Raw genomic sequence first — 16,870 nt, 5'->3', positions numbered from 1 at the left:
TCGGACAGGACTGAGTGACTTTCACTCATACTCTTAGGACTTTACTAACAACCTTCCCTTCATCTCTGGGTGCCTCTGCACTCCTTCCCTTCATCTCCCTTAGTATCCAAATGGTCAGAAGACAGGGTAACAGCAAAACATGGTCTTTGAACCCAGACAGAAGTAGAATTATTATTCCTGGTCTCCAGTAAGTACTCAATAAATGGCAGCCACTGTTATTAAAAAGGGCTAACATTTACTGATCATTTACTGTGTGCCAGAACTGTGCATTTATTTTCTCTTTTAATATCTTCAGGGCAATTAAGTAAGTACTATCATTACTATTTTACTGAGGCAGGAAATGTAGGTTTAGAGGGGGTAACTTGTCCAAGATAAAAGGACCAGAGAGGGGCAGTCCAATAGCTGAGGGCCAGAGCCTGGGTCACTGCACCTGCCCTTTGTTCTCTGGGGTCCTGGATCTCTAAGGCATGTGCTGTTTCCCTTCCCAAGCTTGTGCAGCACTGGCCCTGCCTTCCTGAGCCGGGCTGTCTTCAAACCAGGCCTCAGCTCTCACAGCCCCCTGGCGATTCTAATGTCCCATCTGCTTGACCTTACTCTGAAACTCTGCCAGACCAAGCAAGACCCCTCTGACCCGGCTTTGAGGTCTATGGCCCTTGAGTTATTCTATTCTAGGCACACTTCAGGGAGCCACCAGCATCTCACAAACTGATGTCTAGAACTTAAAAAATGACCTCGGGGTGTGGGAACGGGGTTGGGTGACCAGCCCTGGGCCCAACTTCCAGACGAAGCTGGGGTGAAGACTGGCTGAGCACCACAGGCAACCAGAAAAGGCTTGTCCCTCTATGGGTGAAAATCTAAAGAGGCAGAGCCTTCCCTATGCCGTGTACCCCACAGTGTGAGAACGCAAGGAGGGGCGCGTTCATGTTTCCTTGCTCGTGTTTTTCCCTCCTTGTCCACCGACGTGAGGACGCCACATTACCGCGCAACCAGCTGATAGCCTCTGCGCCTGCGCCGAAGGGGGCGTGGCGAAGTGCGCATGCGCACAGAGCGAGTTCCGAGGCTTTTTGGAGGCGGAAAGGAGGCTGCTGGTTGTTGACTGGAGGCTGGGCGACGGTTGACGGAGGCCAGGAACCTGAAGGTTAAAGTTACGCGTCGTGTTGGCAGTAAGGCCAAGCAGAGAAAGCCCTAGTTACCAAACAGCCCCCCTCCCGAGTCAGGAGAGATTGTTGGAAGAGAACATGAGCCCTGACTGGAGCTTTGTGTTCTTCTCCACGAGGCGCCCGAGTAGGCCCGATGGCCTCGATCTGAGGCAGCGGTTTTTGGGGCGGGTGTGTACTTGGGTGTTTGCGCATTGAGCAAACTTTCTGCCCATCTATGTCACCACCTGCCAGAATATAATTAGGGTCCTGTTGTAAGCAGGGGTAGAGAATCCCTCAGGGTCTTCTGCCCCCGGGGCCGGTAGTCTACGGGAGGATGTGGCGCTTTTGTTTGCCTAAGTCTCAGTAACCGTAATAGTCCTTGCTGCCCCTTTTAGTTTTCAGGTGTGTTGCGTTGGTATTTCTGGGCTAGGAAAAGGTCGCTTAACTTCTATTTTGTTTCCTAGAATGGCGTCAGGAATATTCTCTAAAGGGCCTGCTATATCCAGGTTCAAGGCTAAGCTGTGGAAACAAAGCCGAGGCAGTCCCTAACCTCATGTTTCACAAATTTTATTTCTAAAAATGATAATTGATGCTATTTACCCCAGTATGATTTGCATTATTTCTCAGTAGTGTTCATGTCTCTCTGTCTCATGGGGTGGTCCTTGCGAGTGGAAGTGATCTTACTTAGGTTTAAATCTTAATTTTTCACAAAATAGGCAGGTGTGTATTAAAGTGAGATTGAAATATATGAGGCTGGACATGGAAAAAATTACAAAAGAAATCCTGTGGTAAAAGGTAAAAAACAGATCTTGTTTGACTTGGAATTACAGAAACAGAGTTGAAACTTATCATTACAATTATTCTGGATATTAAGTGAAGCCTTAGTCTTTGATATTGTATAATCCAGAGATCTCAAACTAATGACTAAAGCACATGATCTGCATGGTGTTTTAAAGTGAGACAACACATTCTCACATGGCTAGTTCAGTTGTGTATGTTTCCTCCCTGGCCTTGTAAGCATGTTTGCCAATATTGTGGTCCATTTTCCTCTATGTACATCTCATTCAGAATTGTTCTCACGTTGGGTCCTTGATTCTGAAGTAAATTACGTAGACTCTGTGAAAATTCATATATGTTTAGGAAACAAGATTATAGCCACCCTAGTTTTAACTTCAAAACTAATTTGAAAAAATGTGTCATGTTTTAAATTCTTACCTGGAAAGGGAAAGCCTCTGTAGAGTGTTTATCAGGTTTGAAGTCATAGCTTTAAACCATAATTTCAGTAATTACTAGGCTGAGCACTTAATTTTGTTGTTGATACAATATGAGGTATCTGACTAAAACCTTCTTTCTTTGAAGGTTTAGTCAGACAACTTCATGTTTTAAGGTTGGAGTGCTGGAGAATAAAAATTAGAGACTTTGATATTGAAAGAAATGAAGAGAAACCTAAATGAAAATTCAACTCGAAGTACAGCAGGTATTGACTGACTTTTATTTTTAAAATTTCTGTAGTTTGTATGTAGCGTATATACATTGTGTATATATATATAGCCTATATAGATACAACTTTTTGTGTGTGTGTATATATATATATATATATATATATATATATAGTTTGTATAACATATAGATAGAACACTTTGGAAGGAACTTTTAAAAATAATGAACATATAGTCTAGCCTCTTTTTAGGTCGAAGGAAATAACTTAAGACAAAACACTTATTGGCTTAGGTGTAAGTAAAATCAGGTGTTTCTGGATTTGCTCTTGGATTTTCTCTTTCCTGGATTTGCTCTGGATTTTTTCTTGGATTTGCTCTTTAAAACCCTGTGTGATTGATTTGTTTTGTGCTTATTTGAAATATTTATGTGCCAGGGAGATTGTGTATATTACCATCACTCTAAGTCATTCTCAAGAATGATCCATAGAAAATATATATTACAGACCCCTGGAGTTCTTGGTGAAATTGCAGAGTTTTGACTTCCAAAGCAAATCTACTGAAATAAAATTTATGAGAGTGGGGTCTAGGAACTGGAATGCTAAGCATAATTACAGATAAATCTTAGTCAAACTAAAGTGAAAGAACCATGGCCTTAAAGCGTCTGCTACTATAGTCAGAGAGTGATTAGGATTTTGGAAAGCATAGGTCAAATTTTGGTTCTCCTTTACCTCGATTGTACTCAAAGGGTTCCTTCCAGTTGATATGGTGATAAGCAAGCACAGGAGAGAAGTAAACAAAGCAAAAAGTGGGTTTGGAAAGGGTTGGGGGATGAGGAAGGAGATGCGAATTACTGCCAAATAAGAGGAATTAAGGTGATGGTAACATAGAACAAGAAGGGATTTTTTAGAGAGACAGATAAGGCTATTTTGGATCTTTAAAAGAGTATAAAAAGAAATCCAAATCTATATAAATATATTTGTAATGAATATAAAAGTAACATATAGAAATAGACAAATTCAAATAGTATATTATTATATACTAATAATTATTCTATAACTAGGTCTGATTGTTTGCCTCTTGTGTACTAATTTTTTGGTACTTTGAATTTAGGCTGTTTGCCTGTGCCATTATTCAATCAGAAAAGGAGGAATAGACAGCCGTTAACATCCAATCCATGTACAAATGATCCAGGTATCAGTAATGCTTCTGACAATTATGATTTCCCTCCTCTACCATCAGGTAAGAAAATAAAGTGAAAATTCTCAGTAAATAAGAGGATTATAGAAAATGGCAATTTCTACTGTATTATAATGGAAACAGAAAGAAAGTGTATTTTTTTCTTCTTTCCACTATCCAGTTATAGGGATTACTTGGCTCTTTCTGAGCATTCCAGCACAACAGTTAGAGTTTCCTTGTTTACAAGGGTGACTTAGCATTTAAATGGGGTATCTTAAATCTGGAGCCTTTGTTCTAGTGAAGTAGTAACTTATACTGGAAAGAGTTTTTTTTTTCCTATTACAAAACACATACAGATATTATGACTTAAACATTTGGTGGTAAAGAATGGAGAAACTCAAGTTGCTTCAGGAATAAGGGTATGAATGGGAACACAGGAAAAATGGAAGAAAATAGAACTTAAGAAGGTAGAAGCCAAGGAATTTCTTGTGCTTGACCCTAGTCTTTTTTTCTCTTCTTACGTAATTTTTGCTTTGTTTCATTTGTTGACTTTTCACTGTTTCATCCAACTGGCTTCCTTTTAGCGTCCACTGGTATGTGAACTAAGTTGCCTTTTCTGGGTGTTAACATAGCCTTTTAGTTCTAGTTCTCAGAGCCCATGGTTGGCTGCCCTCTGTTTCTCTTGATTCAAATTCTAGAGACTGTGAGCCTTACTTCAACTCATGTTTTTAAAAGGTCACTGAAATCATTTTTTTTAAATTAACTAATTTTAATTGGAGGCTAATTACTTTACAATATTGTAGTGGTTTTTGCCATACATTGACATGAATCAGCCATGTACATGTGTTCCCCATCCTGAACCCCCCTCGCACCTCCCTCCCCATCCCATCCCTCAGGGTCATCCAGTGCACCAGCCCTGAGCACCCTGTGTCATGCATCAAACCTGGACTGGTGATCTATTTCACATATGGTAGTATACATGTTTCAATGCTATTCTCTCAAATCATCCCACCCCCACCTCCCACATAGTCCAAAAGTCTGTTATTTACATCTGTGTCTCTTTAGCTGTCTGGCATATAGGTTCATTGTTACCATCTTTCTAGATTCCATATATATGTGTTAATATACTGTGTTGGTGTTTTTCTTTCTGACTTCACTCTGTATAATAGGCTCCAGTTTCATCCACCTTATTAGAACTGATTCAAATGCATTCTTTTTGATAGCCAAGTAATATTCCATTGTGTATATGTGCCACAGCTTTCTTATCCATTCATCTGCCAACGGACATCTAGGTTGCTTCCATGTCCTGGCTGTTGTAAACAGTGCTGCAGTGAACATTGAGCTACACGTGTCTCTTTCATTTCTGGTTTCCTCGGTGTGTATGACCAGCAGTGGGATTGCTGGGTCATATGGCAGTTCTGTTTCCAGTTTTTTAAGGAATCTCCACACTGTTCTCCTTAGTGGCTGTACTAGTTTGCTTTCCTACCAACAGTGTAAGAGGGTTCCCTTTTCTCCACACCCTCTCCAGCATTTATTGTTTGTAGACTTTTGGATAGCAGCCATTCTGACCAGCATGAGATGGTACCTCATTGTGGTTATGATTTGCATTTCTCTGATAATGACTGATATTGAGCATTTTTTCATGTGTTTGTTAGCCATCTGTATGTCTTCTTTGGAGAAATGTCTGTTTAGTTCTTTGGCCCATTTTTTGATTGGGTCGTTTATTTTTCTGTAATTGAGCTGCAGGAGCTGCTTGTATATTTTTGAGATTAATTCTTTGTTAGTTGCTTCATTTGCTATTGTTTTCTCCCATTCTGAAGGCTGTCTTTTCACCTTGCTTATAGTTCATTGTGCAAAAGCTTTTAAGTTTAATTAGATCCCATTTTGGAGAAGGCAATGGCACCCCACTCCAGTACTCTTGCCTGGAAAATCCCATGGACGGAGGAGCCTGGTAGGCTGCAGTCCATGGGGTCGCTAAGAGTCGGACACGACTTCACTTTCACTTTCACTTTTCACTTTCATGCTTTGGAGAAGGAAATGGCAACCCACTCCAGTGTTCCTGCCTGGAGAATCCCAGGGACGGGGGAGCCTGGTGGGCTGTCATCTCTGGGGTCGCACAGAGTCGGACACGACTGAAGCGACTTAGCAGCAGCAGATCCCGTTTGTTTACTTTTGCTTTTATTTCTGTTACTCTGGGAGGTGGATCATAGAGGATCTTGCTGTGACTTATGTCAGAGAGTGTTTTGCCTATGTTTTCCTCTAGTAGTTTTATAGTTTCTGGTCTTACATTTAGATCTTTAATCCATTTTGAGTTTATTTTTGTGTATGGTGTTAGAGTGTTCTAGTTTCATTCTTTAATTTAACCTTATGGTTAGGCCTCTCATCTCTGAAATAATTAGCTGTGGTGGTTTGTCCTGGGAGATCTTAATGTTTACTTACTTTTTACTTCTGTTTGGAAGAAGGCATGGACAGTCAGATATTCTGAAATATACTTGGTACCTGCTGGTTATATACATTTACATTTTGCGGCAGCACATTTAAAATGCTTTAACAGGATTTTCTGCAACTAGAATTTAAAAATCCTTTAATATATATATGCCAGTACTTATTAATTTCATCCAGTGTGCAACAGTAGACCTTAATCTAATTTTAAATCTATAGTTATTTTGTTTTCTTCCACATTTGAGGAATTGAAAGTATGAATTTCATATTATTCTCATTTTTATAGATAAAAGGTTAAAAAATTCTTGTGGATATGTGAAAGTGGGCATTTATCTGGTAATCTGCTGCTATTTAAAAAAATTCTCCTCTATTTAAAATATTTTATAAGTAGCATGAATGACAGATAATCTTGAAAAATAACCATTTGAGTTGCTGCATAGGTAAATGTACATAATCCTGAAGTACTGAACTTTTCAAGCTCTGACCAGGATTACTATCTGTCAGAGATACAACAAAATATCTTATCATGGGTAAGAGAGAGGACTAGATCAATGTTTTTCAATTTTTCTTCTTGATCCATTAGTAGTTTAGGAAATAACCAGTGTTTAAAAAAAATAAATAGAATGGAATAGAGTAAAATGGAAAATGTCAGTGTATATACATAGTAAGTAAGAAAAAGAATAGATGGTAAATTTGCTATATTCTCTCTCAAACACACACAGGCACTCACATACACACACACACACATGCTGTGTGTGTATATTTTCTGGGTTTTGATGTATTTCTTGCTGTTGGGTTGGGATTAAGAAACACTGATTACACTGAAATTTATGTTACAAAGTGTAAGATACTTTACTAGGATTGACTATGGAAGATATACAGATTAAATACCTTGCTTGGAATACAGTGGGAAAGGGAGATATCTAAAAAAATTAGTAAGACACACTGTGACTAATTCCACAACAAAGTACTTTCAAAGAACATGTCCACATATTCAAGTTTTTTTCTCCTTCAGGCTTTCGGTTGCCTCCCCCACATACTAATTTAATATGAAAGAATTATTTCCCCCAAACACTACCTAACTTACCCTTACCTGTGTTACTTATATCTTTTGAGATTGGGCCTGGGAAGCTGTGAATCCGGAGTTGCCTCCTTTAACAAAAACAGTGAACACGGGGTATGTGAAAAAAATGTGTACCAATAAATGCATGTGTCTGTTACTGATTGATGTTAGTCTTCTGTGTATATTTTATATTTCTCAATTGGGGAACAAATTATTAATAGTTAATAAGATATATTTCCTTGAAAGGCAAATACCACATTCAGTTTCTAATTCCCTGAGAAGTCAAGATTCTCTATCTAAACCTATTCAATCAAATGCTGGGAGCAGCAAGAGTGATTGGAGGTGAGTCTACTTAAGATTTTTCTTATTCTGTTTCTTCTTCTCCGTCCCATCTCCTCCTTTACTCCCTTCTCTCCTCCTCTATCTTTTCTTCCTTTCATAAACAGAATTGACATTTAGGAAATTTCTATACTTAATAACTAACTATAGTGATACTAGCTATGTTTTATGAGAGAAGAGAACATGCTATATAAAACTTTAAAAATAGACAACTTTGGCATTGATTATATTTCCAAAGAATACTTCATGTTATAATGAAATTTCTTTAAATATTTATCACCATGAATTTATGATTTTGTCATTAATGTCTAATTGACAATAGGTAAAGAGTCAAGAATAACTGTATCTAAATGTTGGATATATTTAGAAATTGAGAACCAAATAGAATGCTCAATCTTACCCTAGTAAGATAGTCAGCTTCAAGGTAAATAGGATGGAATTAAGAAAGAAAGATGGAGCACGAAATGCATAAGCATCTGTTAAGATGGTGAGGGCCCTTGTCAGAGGTATCCAAGTTTAATGTCTAAATAATGTGAAAAAATGAATAGATAGAAAAAGGACATGGATTGTTTTTTAGATTGGACTTTAGTATTCTTGGTTAGGTGGTAACTACTGAAATCGTTTTGGATTATTTTCCTTAACAAGGTTGGGTTGCATTGTTTGCCCTCTTGTAGTACTTGTGGTATTTTTAGGAAAATTATATTCAGAAATAGATATTTGTGACTTAGGTTAGTTTTTTCCCTGTGGAACTTTTACCTAGCCTGCTCTGAAATTATACTTTAAATTTTAGCCTCATTAGCATCACGTTCTGATTGGCAGGTACAACTCACTTAAATTAATGAAGCTAGTAAAATGCTGAAATAAATTCATAAGTAAGACTTTTAAGCTATTAAGTAAAAGTACAAAATTTCTAATCAGACAGCTATCCACCCTGCCTATATCTATTTTCTTTGTGATTTAAAATCACTGACAAGCCATAGTTTAACTTTTGAAAAATTTATTTTGTAGAAAACTTAAAAATAAATGTACAAAAAAGGAAGCAAACATACTCAAAATCTTACTGCACTGAAAAAAAATCTTTCTACTTATATATTCTTGTATAGTTTAAAAATAAATTCTTTGGCACTTGACTTTGAGTTGGGTTCTCTGGATTTTGGATTGTCAGTAACTTGCTATGTGACTTTGGCAAGTTACTTCCTCCTTAAGATTCTGTTTCCTCACCTGAAAAGAGAGGCTTAATATATTTTAGGGTTGCTGTGATGATGTGTTTAGAATATCTAACTGGTCAGTAGTTGCAAAGTAGTTACAAAGTAGTACAAATTACCATATAAATGCAAATTAAATAATTAATAATTTTCTCTTAGTTAAGAAAAAGTATATAGAAACAAAACTGATACCAATTTTTAAAAATACTATTACAGCTACAGAGATGGCAACAAAAATACCAGTTTAAAAACTTGGGATAAAAATGATTTTAAGCCTCAGTGCAAAAGAAGAAATCTAATGACAAATAATGGAATAAATTCAGGTCCAATTAATTTGGGAGCTCAGCAGCAGAAACAATTAAGAGTATCTGAATCTACTAACTTACCTAACCAAAGAGAAAGTGAAGCACTCAGACAGACAAAGTCATCAGAAATACCTGGCTCCACAATGAGAAGTCTAGACAAAAACAGCACATTGCAGGCATTTAAGCCCAATTTTCAACAAAATCAATTTAAGAAAAAAATGTTGGATGGTTTTCAAGAAGTAAACACCCTCAAGGTAAACTTGTCAATATTACTTGCATTTTTGTATTTCAATTAAAAAATGTGAGATAAGTATTTAGAAAGTTACAGAGATAAGAGCATTTGAAATCACTTCCATGTCATACATTACTGGATTAGCACAAATAGCCAGTTCTACTGGAGTAGATGATGTTTTTATCCAGTATGTTTTCTTAAAGGTTGTGAATGGCTGCTCTATAAATAAATGTAATTTTGTTGTACCCATGAGAGGATGTGAGCTCAGGGTCTTCCTACTCCACAATCTTGGCCATCCTGCTCTTAGTTGATTTTTTAAAGTGCCAAAACATTCCTATCTCAAGGCCTTTACACTCACTATTCCCTTATTCCTCTGTCAACAGCCTATTTAAAATAATAATCCCTGTCTCTTTTTATCCTTTTATCCTGTTTTTTTAAAATGCACAGAATATATCAATTTTTGACATTCTATTATATCTTTATTAATCTTCTGAATCCCCTATTAGACTGTAAAATCTGTGAAGGTAGATAGGTTGTCTATCTTCAGTATTGTTTCCTCATTAGCTATGTCTGGCACATGGTAGGTGCCAATAACTGCTTTTGGAATAAATGAATAAACGTGTCTGGATTCCCTCAGTGTGAGCACGTTAGGAAGAGAAACTGTATTTGACTTACCTGTGTTTGTCACAGAATTGGCACAAGATACTTTAAAAATATTTAAAGAATCAACAAATGAATGAGTAAATGAATGCTCATGTAAAATAAGAGATAAAAAGAAAAAATCTTAATTATCTCCAAATGTATTCTAGTTTCTTCTCCTTTATAAAGTACTAATGATGCTTTTAATTTAGGGGAGTAACTGTACTAAAATTTTCAGTAGTTCTTTTTTACATATTTTACATAGTATATTAACATATTTTGCACTTTTGCCTGTTATACGGACCTAGAATCTTTACATAGAAAGTGAATGAATATGATGAAAAAAATGACAGGTTTTTCTACTGCTGTGTTTTTTTCAGAAGGAAGCCTCATCATATCAGTTAAAGCTTAGGGAAAAAGATAATTCTTTAAGAATTATATCTGCAGTTATTGAAAGCATGAAGTACTGGCGTGAACATGTACAGAAAACTGTACTTCTTTTTGAAATATTAGGTAGGTGTACTACTTCAAAAATACTTCAGTTATATCATTTGGACAATCATTTTGAATGATTACTAGGAATACCTAGGGGTTCTTAAAGAAAAATAAAACTTTACAAAAGGAGATGATGGTTTTTTAGGATTTTCTTCAGTTCCGGTGTCTTCATTGATTTGTGTGACTTAAGATGAACTTGGTTATTCATGCTAATATTATTCTAATTTGTAATGTTAAAACTGGACAGAGTCTTACAAGTAATCTAGCTCAACCCTTGAAGTAGGTGAGGAAATGAGGCAAATAATTAAAATAGACTTGACTAAAAATCACTAAGTTAGCAGCAAAAATAAATCTAGGGACCAAGTCTCCTTATTCTCAAAGTATTCTTTCTACTATATTACCCTAAATCCAGTAGCAATTTCTGTGTAAATTAAATTATAAATTACATATCCTAAAAGAACATTTGCGAAGAATCCTTGATTGATATGAGTAAACACCCAACAATTAACTTATCCCTACGGTTTTCTGAATTAATATTCAAAAGGGAGGAGAGTTTTATAGAATTTCTGGAATTTAATTTTACTTAGAATAAAGAGATAAACAACAAGTAGAGATTCAAAACATTTCTTTCCATAGTTTAAATAAAATATTCAATTTAAATTATGAAATATTTTAAGCATACAGAAAAGTACAGAGACTATAATAAATATCCACATATCTTATCTTATAGATGTGTTTGAACACCCCATCTGTTTTTATTCTTCTCTAGATACAGTCACTATGGTATCTTGCCTTTCCATGCTTTTATAATTTTGCTCTGTACATCTGATTTCATAAATTTATATATATTTATTTATTGTTTTTGTGTGTTTTAAACTGTAGAGTTTACATTTTCATCTGGCATTATGTTTTTGAGATTTAACCATCTTTCTGTCCTGTCACAGTGTTAGCTTCATTCTGAGGCTCCAGTTATGGTCTTTCCAGCAGCTTCTGACTCTTCCCTTATGATATTAAGAGGATTATCAAAGTTCTCTATACCATACATTCTTCTTTACACCACATCGTCACATTCTTTGATAGTTTCTTCTGGTTGCTCTTTTCCAGAAACTAGCAAATGACCCTTTGCATGTCAACGTTTCTGACTGGGCAGCAAGACTCTCACTGTCACTCTGAACTCTGTAGCTGGGGAAGGGGATACACAGACTGGCTTACATTAGTCTCAGGTCACTCCTGGGTCTGGAGGTGGGGACACATCTAATCCAAATCATATAGCTAAGGATGGCATAAGGGAAATTTCCTAAAGGAAAATCTGGGTATTATTAGGGGAAGTGGAGATTGACCTCAAAACAACAAGTGTTTACTATCAGTACCCAATAGATGGCTATTAAAGGAATGAATAGTGGTCTCACTTGATAGTGACTAGGAAATGGCAGCCCACTCCAATACTCTTGCCTGGAGAATCCCATGGATGGAGGAGCCTGGTGGGCTACAGTCCATGGGGTTGCAAAGAGTCGGACATGACTGAGCGACTTCACTCACTCACTCTTAAGATTAAGCTTGAATTATCATTTGAATTTTATAAATGAAACAAATTTGAAAGAGGTTTAAGTTTTTTCAGTTTAGTAAGTTGAAGAGCTGAGACTCAATTGCATGACTTCTGATGCTAATTCAGTGTTTTTTCTTCATTAAATCATGATGTTTATGTATTATATGTGTGTATTTAATATGTGGACTTCCCTGGTGACTCAGACAGTAAAGAATCTGCCTGCAGTGCAGGAGACCTGGGTTCAATCCTTGGATCGGAAATATCCCCTGGAGAAGGAAATGGCAATCCACTCCAGTATTCTTGCCTGGAGAATTCTATGGACAGAGGAGCCTGGCAGGCTACAGTCTGTGGGGTCTCAAAGAGTTGGACATGACTGAGCAACTAACACACACACTGTTATGTGTGTTATGTAGTATGTAGTAGATTAGTCTGAGGATGTAACCACTGCATCAAACACATTCACAAAACTTCAGGGATTTCCTGGTGGTCCAGTGGTTAAGACACCGTTCTTCCGCTGTATGGGCACAGGTTTGATCCCTGGTCAAGAAACTAGGATCCCGCATGCTACACAGCGTGGCCAAAAAACTAGAAATATAAAAACACACAAACAACAAAGGAGAAAATTTCAGATGGCCAATTATTGTCAGTTATATTTTTGTTATATAGTCAGTTCCCGAGTTGGAGAGAGTCAGAAATTTTGTTTTCCTTAGAATAAAACGGTTTCAGAATATCTTTCCCTTTTAAAATGTTTTCTTAGTATTGTATAAATAAAACTATGAGAGATTGGTATGGGAATGGTTAAATATCAACTTCTCTTTGTTAAATTTTATTTGCGTTTTACCAGCACTAATTTTTTCCCCCTCTATTTCAATGTTGCTTAGCTGTTCTCGACTCAGCTGTTAGACCTGGCCCATACTGTTCAAAAACTTTTCTTATGAGAGATGGGAAACATACTCTGCCATGTGTATTTTATGAAATAGTGAGTATTTGTTTTAAGTATTCTTTGCAAAGCCTATGCCAACAAAACTTAGAAATGCAGTCTATAATTTCACTGTAGTAGAAATTCTGTTAACTAGTAGTGCTTTTGACATTTTGTTTGGTTCAATTCTGGTGTTAAAATTGCTTATTTGCTCAACTGATATGGAGAGCTTACTATGTTATGGGGGCTATGCTAGATGCAGGGGTGCAAAGTGGAATATAAGTGGTAAATGGCCCTTTCTCTCAGAGTTTATAATCTCAGGTAGAGAGACAGACACATAAATATTACACTTACATAATAAGTGGTATGACAGAGATGTGTGCATGGTTCTATAGAAGTAGATAGGGAGGATAGGTGAGATCAGCAAAAGCTTTTTGAAGAATGTAGTAACTTATCTGACCTTAGATATATAAGGTCTAATAAATTAAGCCACAGTGTTGGAAAGTAGGGGAAGAAGTGAGAGGAATGCATTCTAAACTGAGGGAGCAGCTCGTGTAAAGACATGAAGCACTGACAAAGCCTAGATTGTTCAGGAAACTGCAAACAGTTTACAATTACCAGGGTGTACGGTTAGTAAGTGACAGGGTAAGTTAAGGGTAGTCGTTTTGGGGGAAGGCAGAAACAGTGGGCTGGGATGTAGGGAAGAGGCTTGGTAACAAAGGAGAATGGAAACCTTATACAACTTACATACTTTGTAAAAGAGTTTGGTATTAGATCTGAAATTGAGCTTAATTCTGAAATCTCACTTGGATTCCAGTTTGTACCCCACCATTCACTAGCTTTATGACCTTGAGTGAGTTGGTTACACTTCCTGTGCATCAGTTTTCTAATCAGTAAATTGAGACTAATTCCCACTTTGAAAGGTTGTTTTGGATATTAGGTTATAGAATATATGAATGCATAGCATCTAACACATAGCAGATGACAAGAAATAGTAATTGAATGTTATTTTTAGAATATCTTTGATGCTCATTATTTTTCTCTAGTCTAAAAAGATTTTTATTAAAGCATATCATATACAGAAAAGCTGTACAATTCTATGAAGTTACCACAGAAGTGAACATAACCAAAGTTAAGAAATAGAACATTGCTTTCACCCTATGTTTCCTTGTGCCTGTTCTCATTCACTACCTCTGTTTTCTGCATTAACGTAACAACTATTGTGACTTTTAATATCATAAGTTAATTCTGCTTGTTTTTGAACTTTCTATAAATAGTATCATATGATATGTCTGATCTCTTTCACTCAGTGAAATGTTGTAAGATTCAGCTGTGTTGTTGCATGTAGCTAAAGTTCATTTATTTATGTTTCTATGTGATACAAATATAGCACAATTTGATTTTCTGTTCTACTGTTATGGATGTCTTTTGGTGATTTCCAGTTTCTTTTGTTATTATGAGTAATACCCTGTGAACATTCTTGGTGTGCACATGCATGCCTTTCTATTGTGTATATACCTAGAAATAAAATTGCTGAATTGTAGTGCATGTGTATGTTCTACATAGAGTTGTTGCCAAAGAAATTTCTAGAGGGTTATAAGAGTTTATGAACTCAATCAGCATAGGAGAGTTGTAGTTTTTCTTCATTCTTATCAACATTTAGTACTGTCAGTCTTTTTTAATTTAGCCATTCCAGTGGGTCAGTTTAGTGCTATCTCATTTCTCTCCAATTCCCTGGTGACTAATTGAGGTTCAGCACTTTTGTTGTTTACTGGCCAGTGAGATACATTCTTCTGACAAGTCTGTTCAGGTCTTTTATAATTTTTTTCTAATAAATTATTTGTCTATTGATTTGTAGGAATTTTTGAAAAATCTGTTCTGACTACAAGTTCTTGGTCTATTATGTGTATTGCAAATCTTCTCATACCCTGTGGTTTGACTGAGAGGTTTTGGAGCTGGCTTGTCTTTTCCTGGCTTATGAGTTCTCTTAGGACATAGCTCTTTTGAATCTCCCAACCCTAAGCCTGGGGTGGGGGTGGTATGGTTCCAGAATCTCTTTTCTTTGGGGAACCTTGGACTCCATTTTTTCTCCTAGCCCTATAAACCCATAGAAGCTCTGCTCAGTTTATTAGACTCTTAAACTGCCTTGATTGTGATCAGCAGTTACCTCAGAGGGGGAAGGTATCCCCAGATATCAGGCCCATTCTGGACTTCTGTCCTCCCCCTAGTTAGGGTCTCTGCAGTTCCTCACTGCCGTTGGTATCTCTCTGATTTCTGGGAGGATATTTTAAAATAATTATTCCATCCAGCTATTCTAATTGGTTTTAGTGGGAAAGTTGATCTGAACTAGCTTGTCTGCCATCTACTGAAAGAGGAACTCTGGCAGTCTAATAGAAGTGAGTATTCATGTGCTGATATATTGGGAATTATTCAGTTGTTTAAGAAGCAGCAGCTCACTTGCTTGTAAGAAGCCCTACCCAAATGAAGGTCTTTCTTCTGTAACAGGGCATCCATTTATGCCTAGCTATTATGTCTCGTCAGCAGGGGGGCCCTAAATGACATAAGGGAAGTAACGGCATTTTGTAGTGATTCGTATTTAGTTGATCATATTATTAGTTTAAAAAAATTTAAATTCAAATGGAGTAATAATTAACTTTATCGATATTTATTTTTTGAAAAACAGGATCGTGAACTTCCCAGACTGATTAGAGGCCGAGTTCATAGATGTGTTGGAAACTACGACCAGAAAAAGAATATTTTTAAATGTGTTTCTGTCAGACCAGCATCTGCCTCTGAACAAAAAACTTTCCAAGCATTTGTTAAAATTGTAGATGCTGAAATGAGATATTATACTAGTGTAATGAATGAAGTTTAAGTAGTGATGAAGGAAGTTTAAATAGTATAAATTAAGCATTTTCCTGTTATTGTTTAAATTATCATCTCCATGGTTTTTTTGGCTACTGTTTTGTGTTTCACTTGTTGAATTAAAATATTTAAATCCTTTTAAATGTGGGAAGAATTTTTGAAAAATAATTTTACTGTTTTTACAAAAGTGGTGGATTTGCTAAAGTTAAAAAACCATTTCAGATAAAAATGCTCAAAAGAATAGGAATAGGTAGATACTAACAATATGAGAAAATAATACATTTGAGTCAGACATTCCCACTGAAGTTAAGAACAAGACCAGGTGCCCACTGTCAGGACTGTTATTGAGCATTATACTGGAGTTGCTAGACTATGCAGTTCATTTAATTCAAATATTTAGTGGGCAAATACTCTATGCGAAGCACTATTTCATGTCCTTGTTTGTAACAAAGCAGTTAACAAAGTAACAAAAGTCTCTGAATTTATGGGATTTATATTCTGGGACCCATAGAATATTGTTAGATAAAATAGAAATAATTGGGAAATAAAAGAGAAATAATAAATATTGCTATTGGTAGATGATACTGTTGTATATATGGAAAACCTAAGAAAATCAACTAAGGAACTACTATAAAATGACATAATTTGGTAAGGCACCGGAATAGAAAACTTAATATGCAGAAATCATTAGTAGATGTTATATATATGATCTGAACCATTATTAGAGTGTAAACTGGATAATGATACCATTTAAAAAATATCTAAGACTAACCAATACTAAGTAATAAATGTGGAAAAATATGAACAAAACTTTAGAATACCTTCTAATGAGGGACACAAAAGAAGACTTGGACAAATGGAGAAATAACATCATTTTCTTGGATAGAAAGACAAAGATGTTGATTTTTCTAAGATTAATTTGTAACATGTAATTTTTTTCTTTCTGTATACAAAACCAAACACACACACATTAGCCAAATGAATAATAAAAGTTATGTATATAAGAAAATGAGACTAGTCAGGAATACTCTGAAAAAGAATAGTAGAAGATAGTTTTATCAAATAT

At 36.1% G+C, this 16,870-nt stretch overlaps 1 protein-coding gene across 6 annotated transcripts; it reads left to right on the top strand.

Annotated features, from left to right (window-relative positions):
- Positions 1-1,053: 1,053 nt before the first annotated feature.
- Positions 1,054-15,947, top strand: SPATA22 (spermatogenesis associated 22). 6 transcript variants are annotated; one of them, XM_061390712.1, is made up of 10 exons: positions 1,121-1,138; positions 1,856-1,934; positions 2,527-2,616; positions 3,689-3,817; positions 7,313-7,373; positions 7,506-7,601; positions 9,020-9,362; positions 10,360-10,492; positions 12,902-12,999; positions 15,623-15,947. In XM_061390712.1, the coding sequence occupies exons 3-10, from the start codon at positions 2,574-2,576 to the stop codon at positions 15,812-15,814; spliced, it is 1,095 nt and encodes a 364-aa protein (XP_061246696.1). In that variant the 5' UTR covers positions 1,121-1,138; positions 1,856-1,934; positions 2,527-2,573; the 3' UTR covers positions 15,815-15,947. The 6 variants fall into 6 exon arrangements, with proteins under 6 accessions (XP_061246695.1, XP_061246693.1, XP_061246691.1 ...); XM_061390710.1 differs by having other exon boundaries at positions 1,122-1,138; positions 2,499-2,616; XM_061390711.1 differs by lacking the exon at positions 1,856-1,934 and having other exon boundaries at positions 1,054-1,138.
- Positions 15,948-16,870: the final 923 nt, after the last annotated feature.

Source organism: Bos javanicus, chromosome 19 (assembly GCF_032452875.1).
Source record: "Bos javanicus breed banteng chromosome 19, ARS-OSU_banteng_1.0, whole genome shotgun sequence".
In the NCBI taxonomy this organism is placed as follows: domain Eukaryota; kingdom Metazoa; phylum Chordata; class Mammalia; order Artiodactyla; family Bovidae; genus Bos; species Bos javanicus.
The sequence above is the reverse complement of the archived record's forward strand: the minus strand, read 5'-3'. Positions and strand labels throughout refer to the sequence as shown.

Coding starts and splice junctions, on each gene's coding strand:
- SPATA22 (XM_061390711.1), top strand. CDS start 2,574: ATGAAGAGAAACCTAAATGAAAATTCAACTCGAAGTACAGCAG. Junction 7,374..7,505: donor ACAAAAACAGTGAACACGGG/GTATGTGAAAAA, acceptor TTTCCTTGAAAG/GCAAATACCACATTCAGTTT. Junction 10,493..12,901: donor ACTTCTTTTTGAAATATTAG/GTAGGTGTACTA, acceptor AATGTTGCTTAG/CTGTTCTCGACTCAGCTGTT.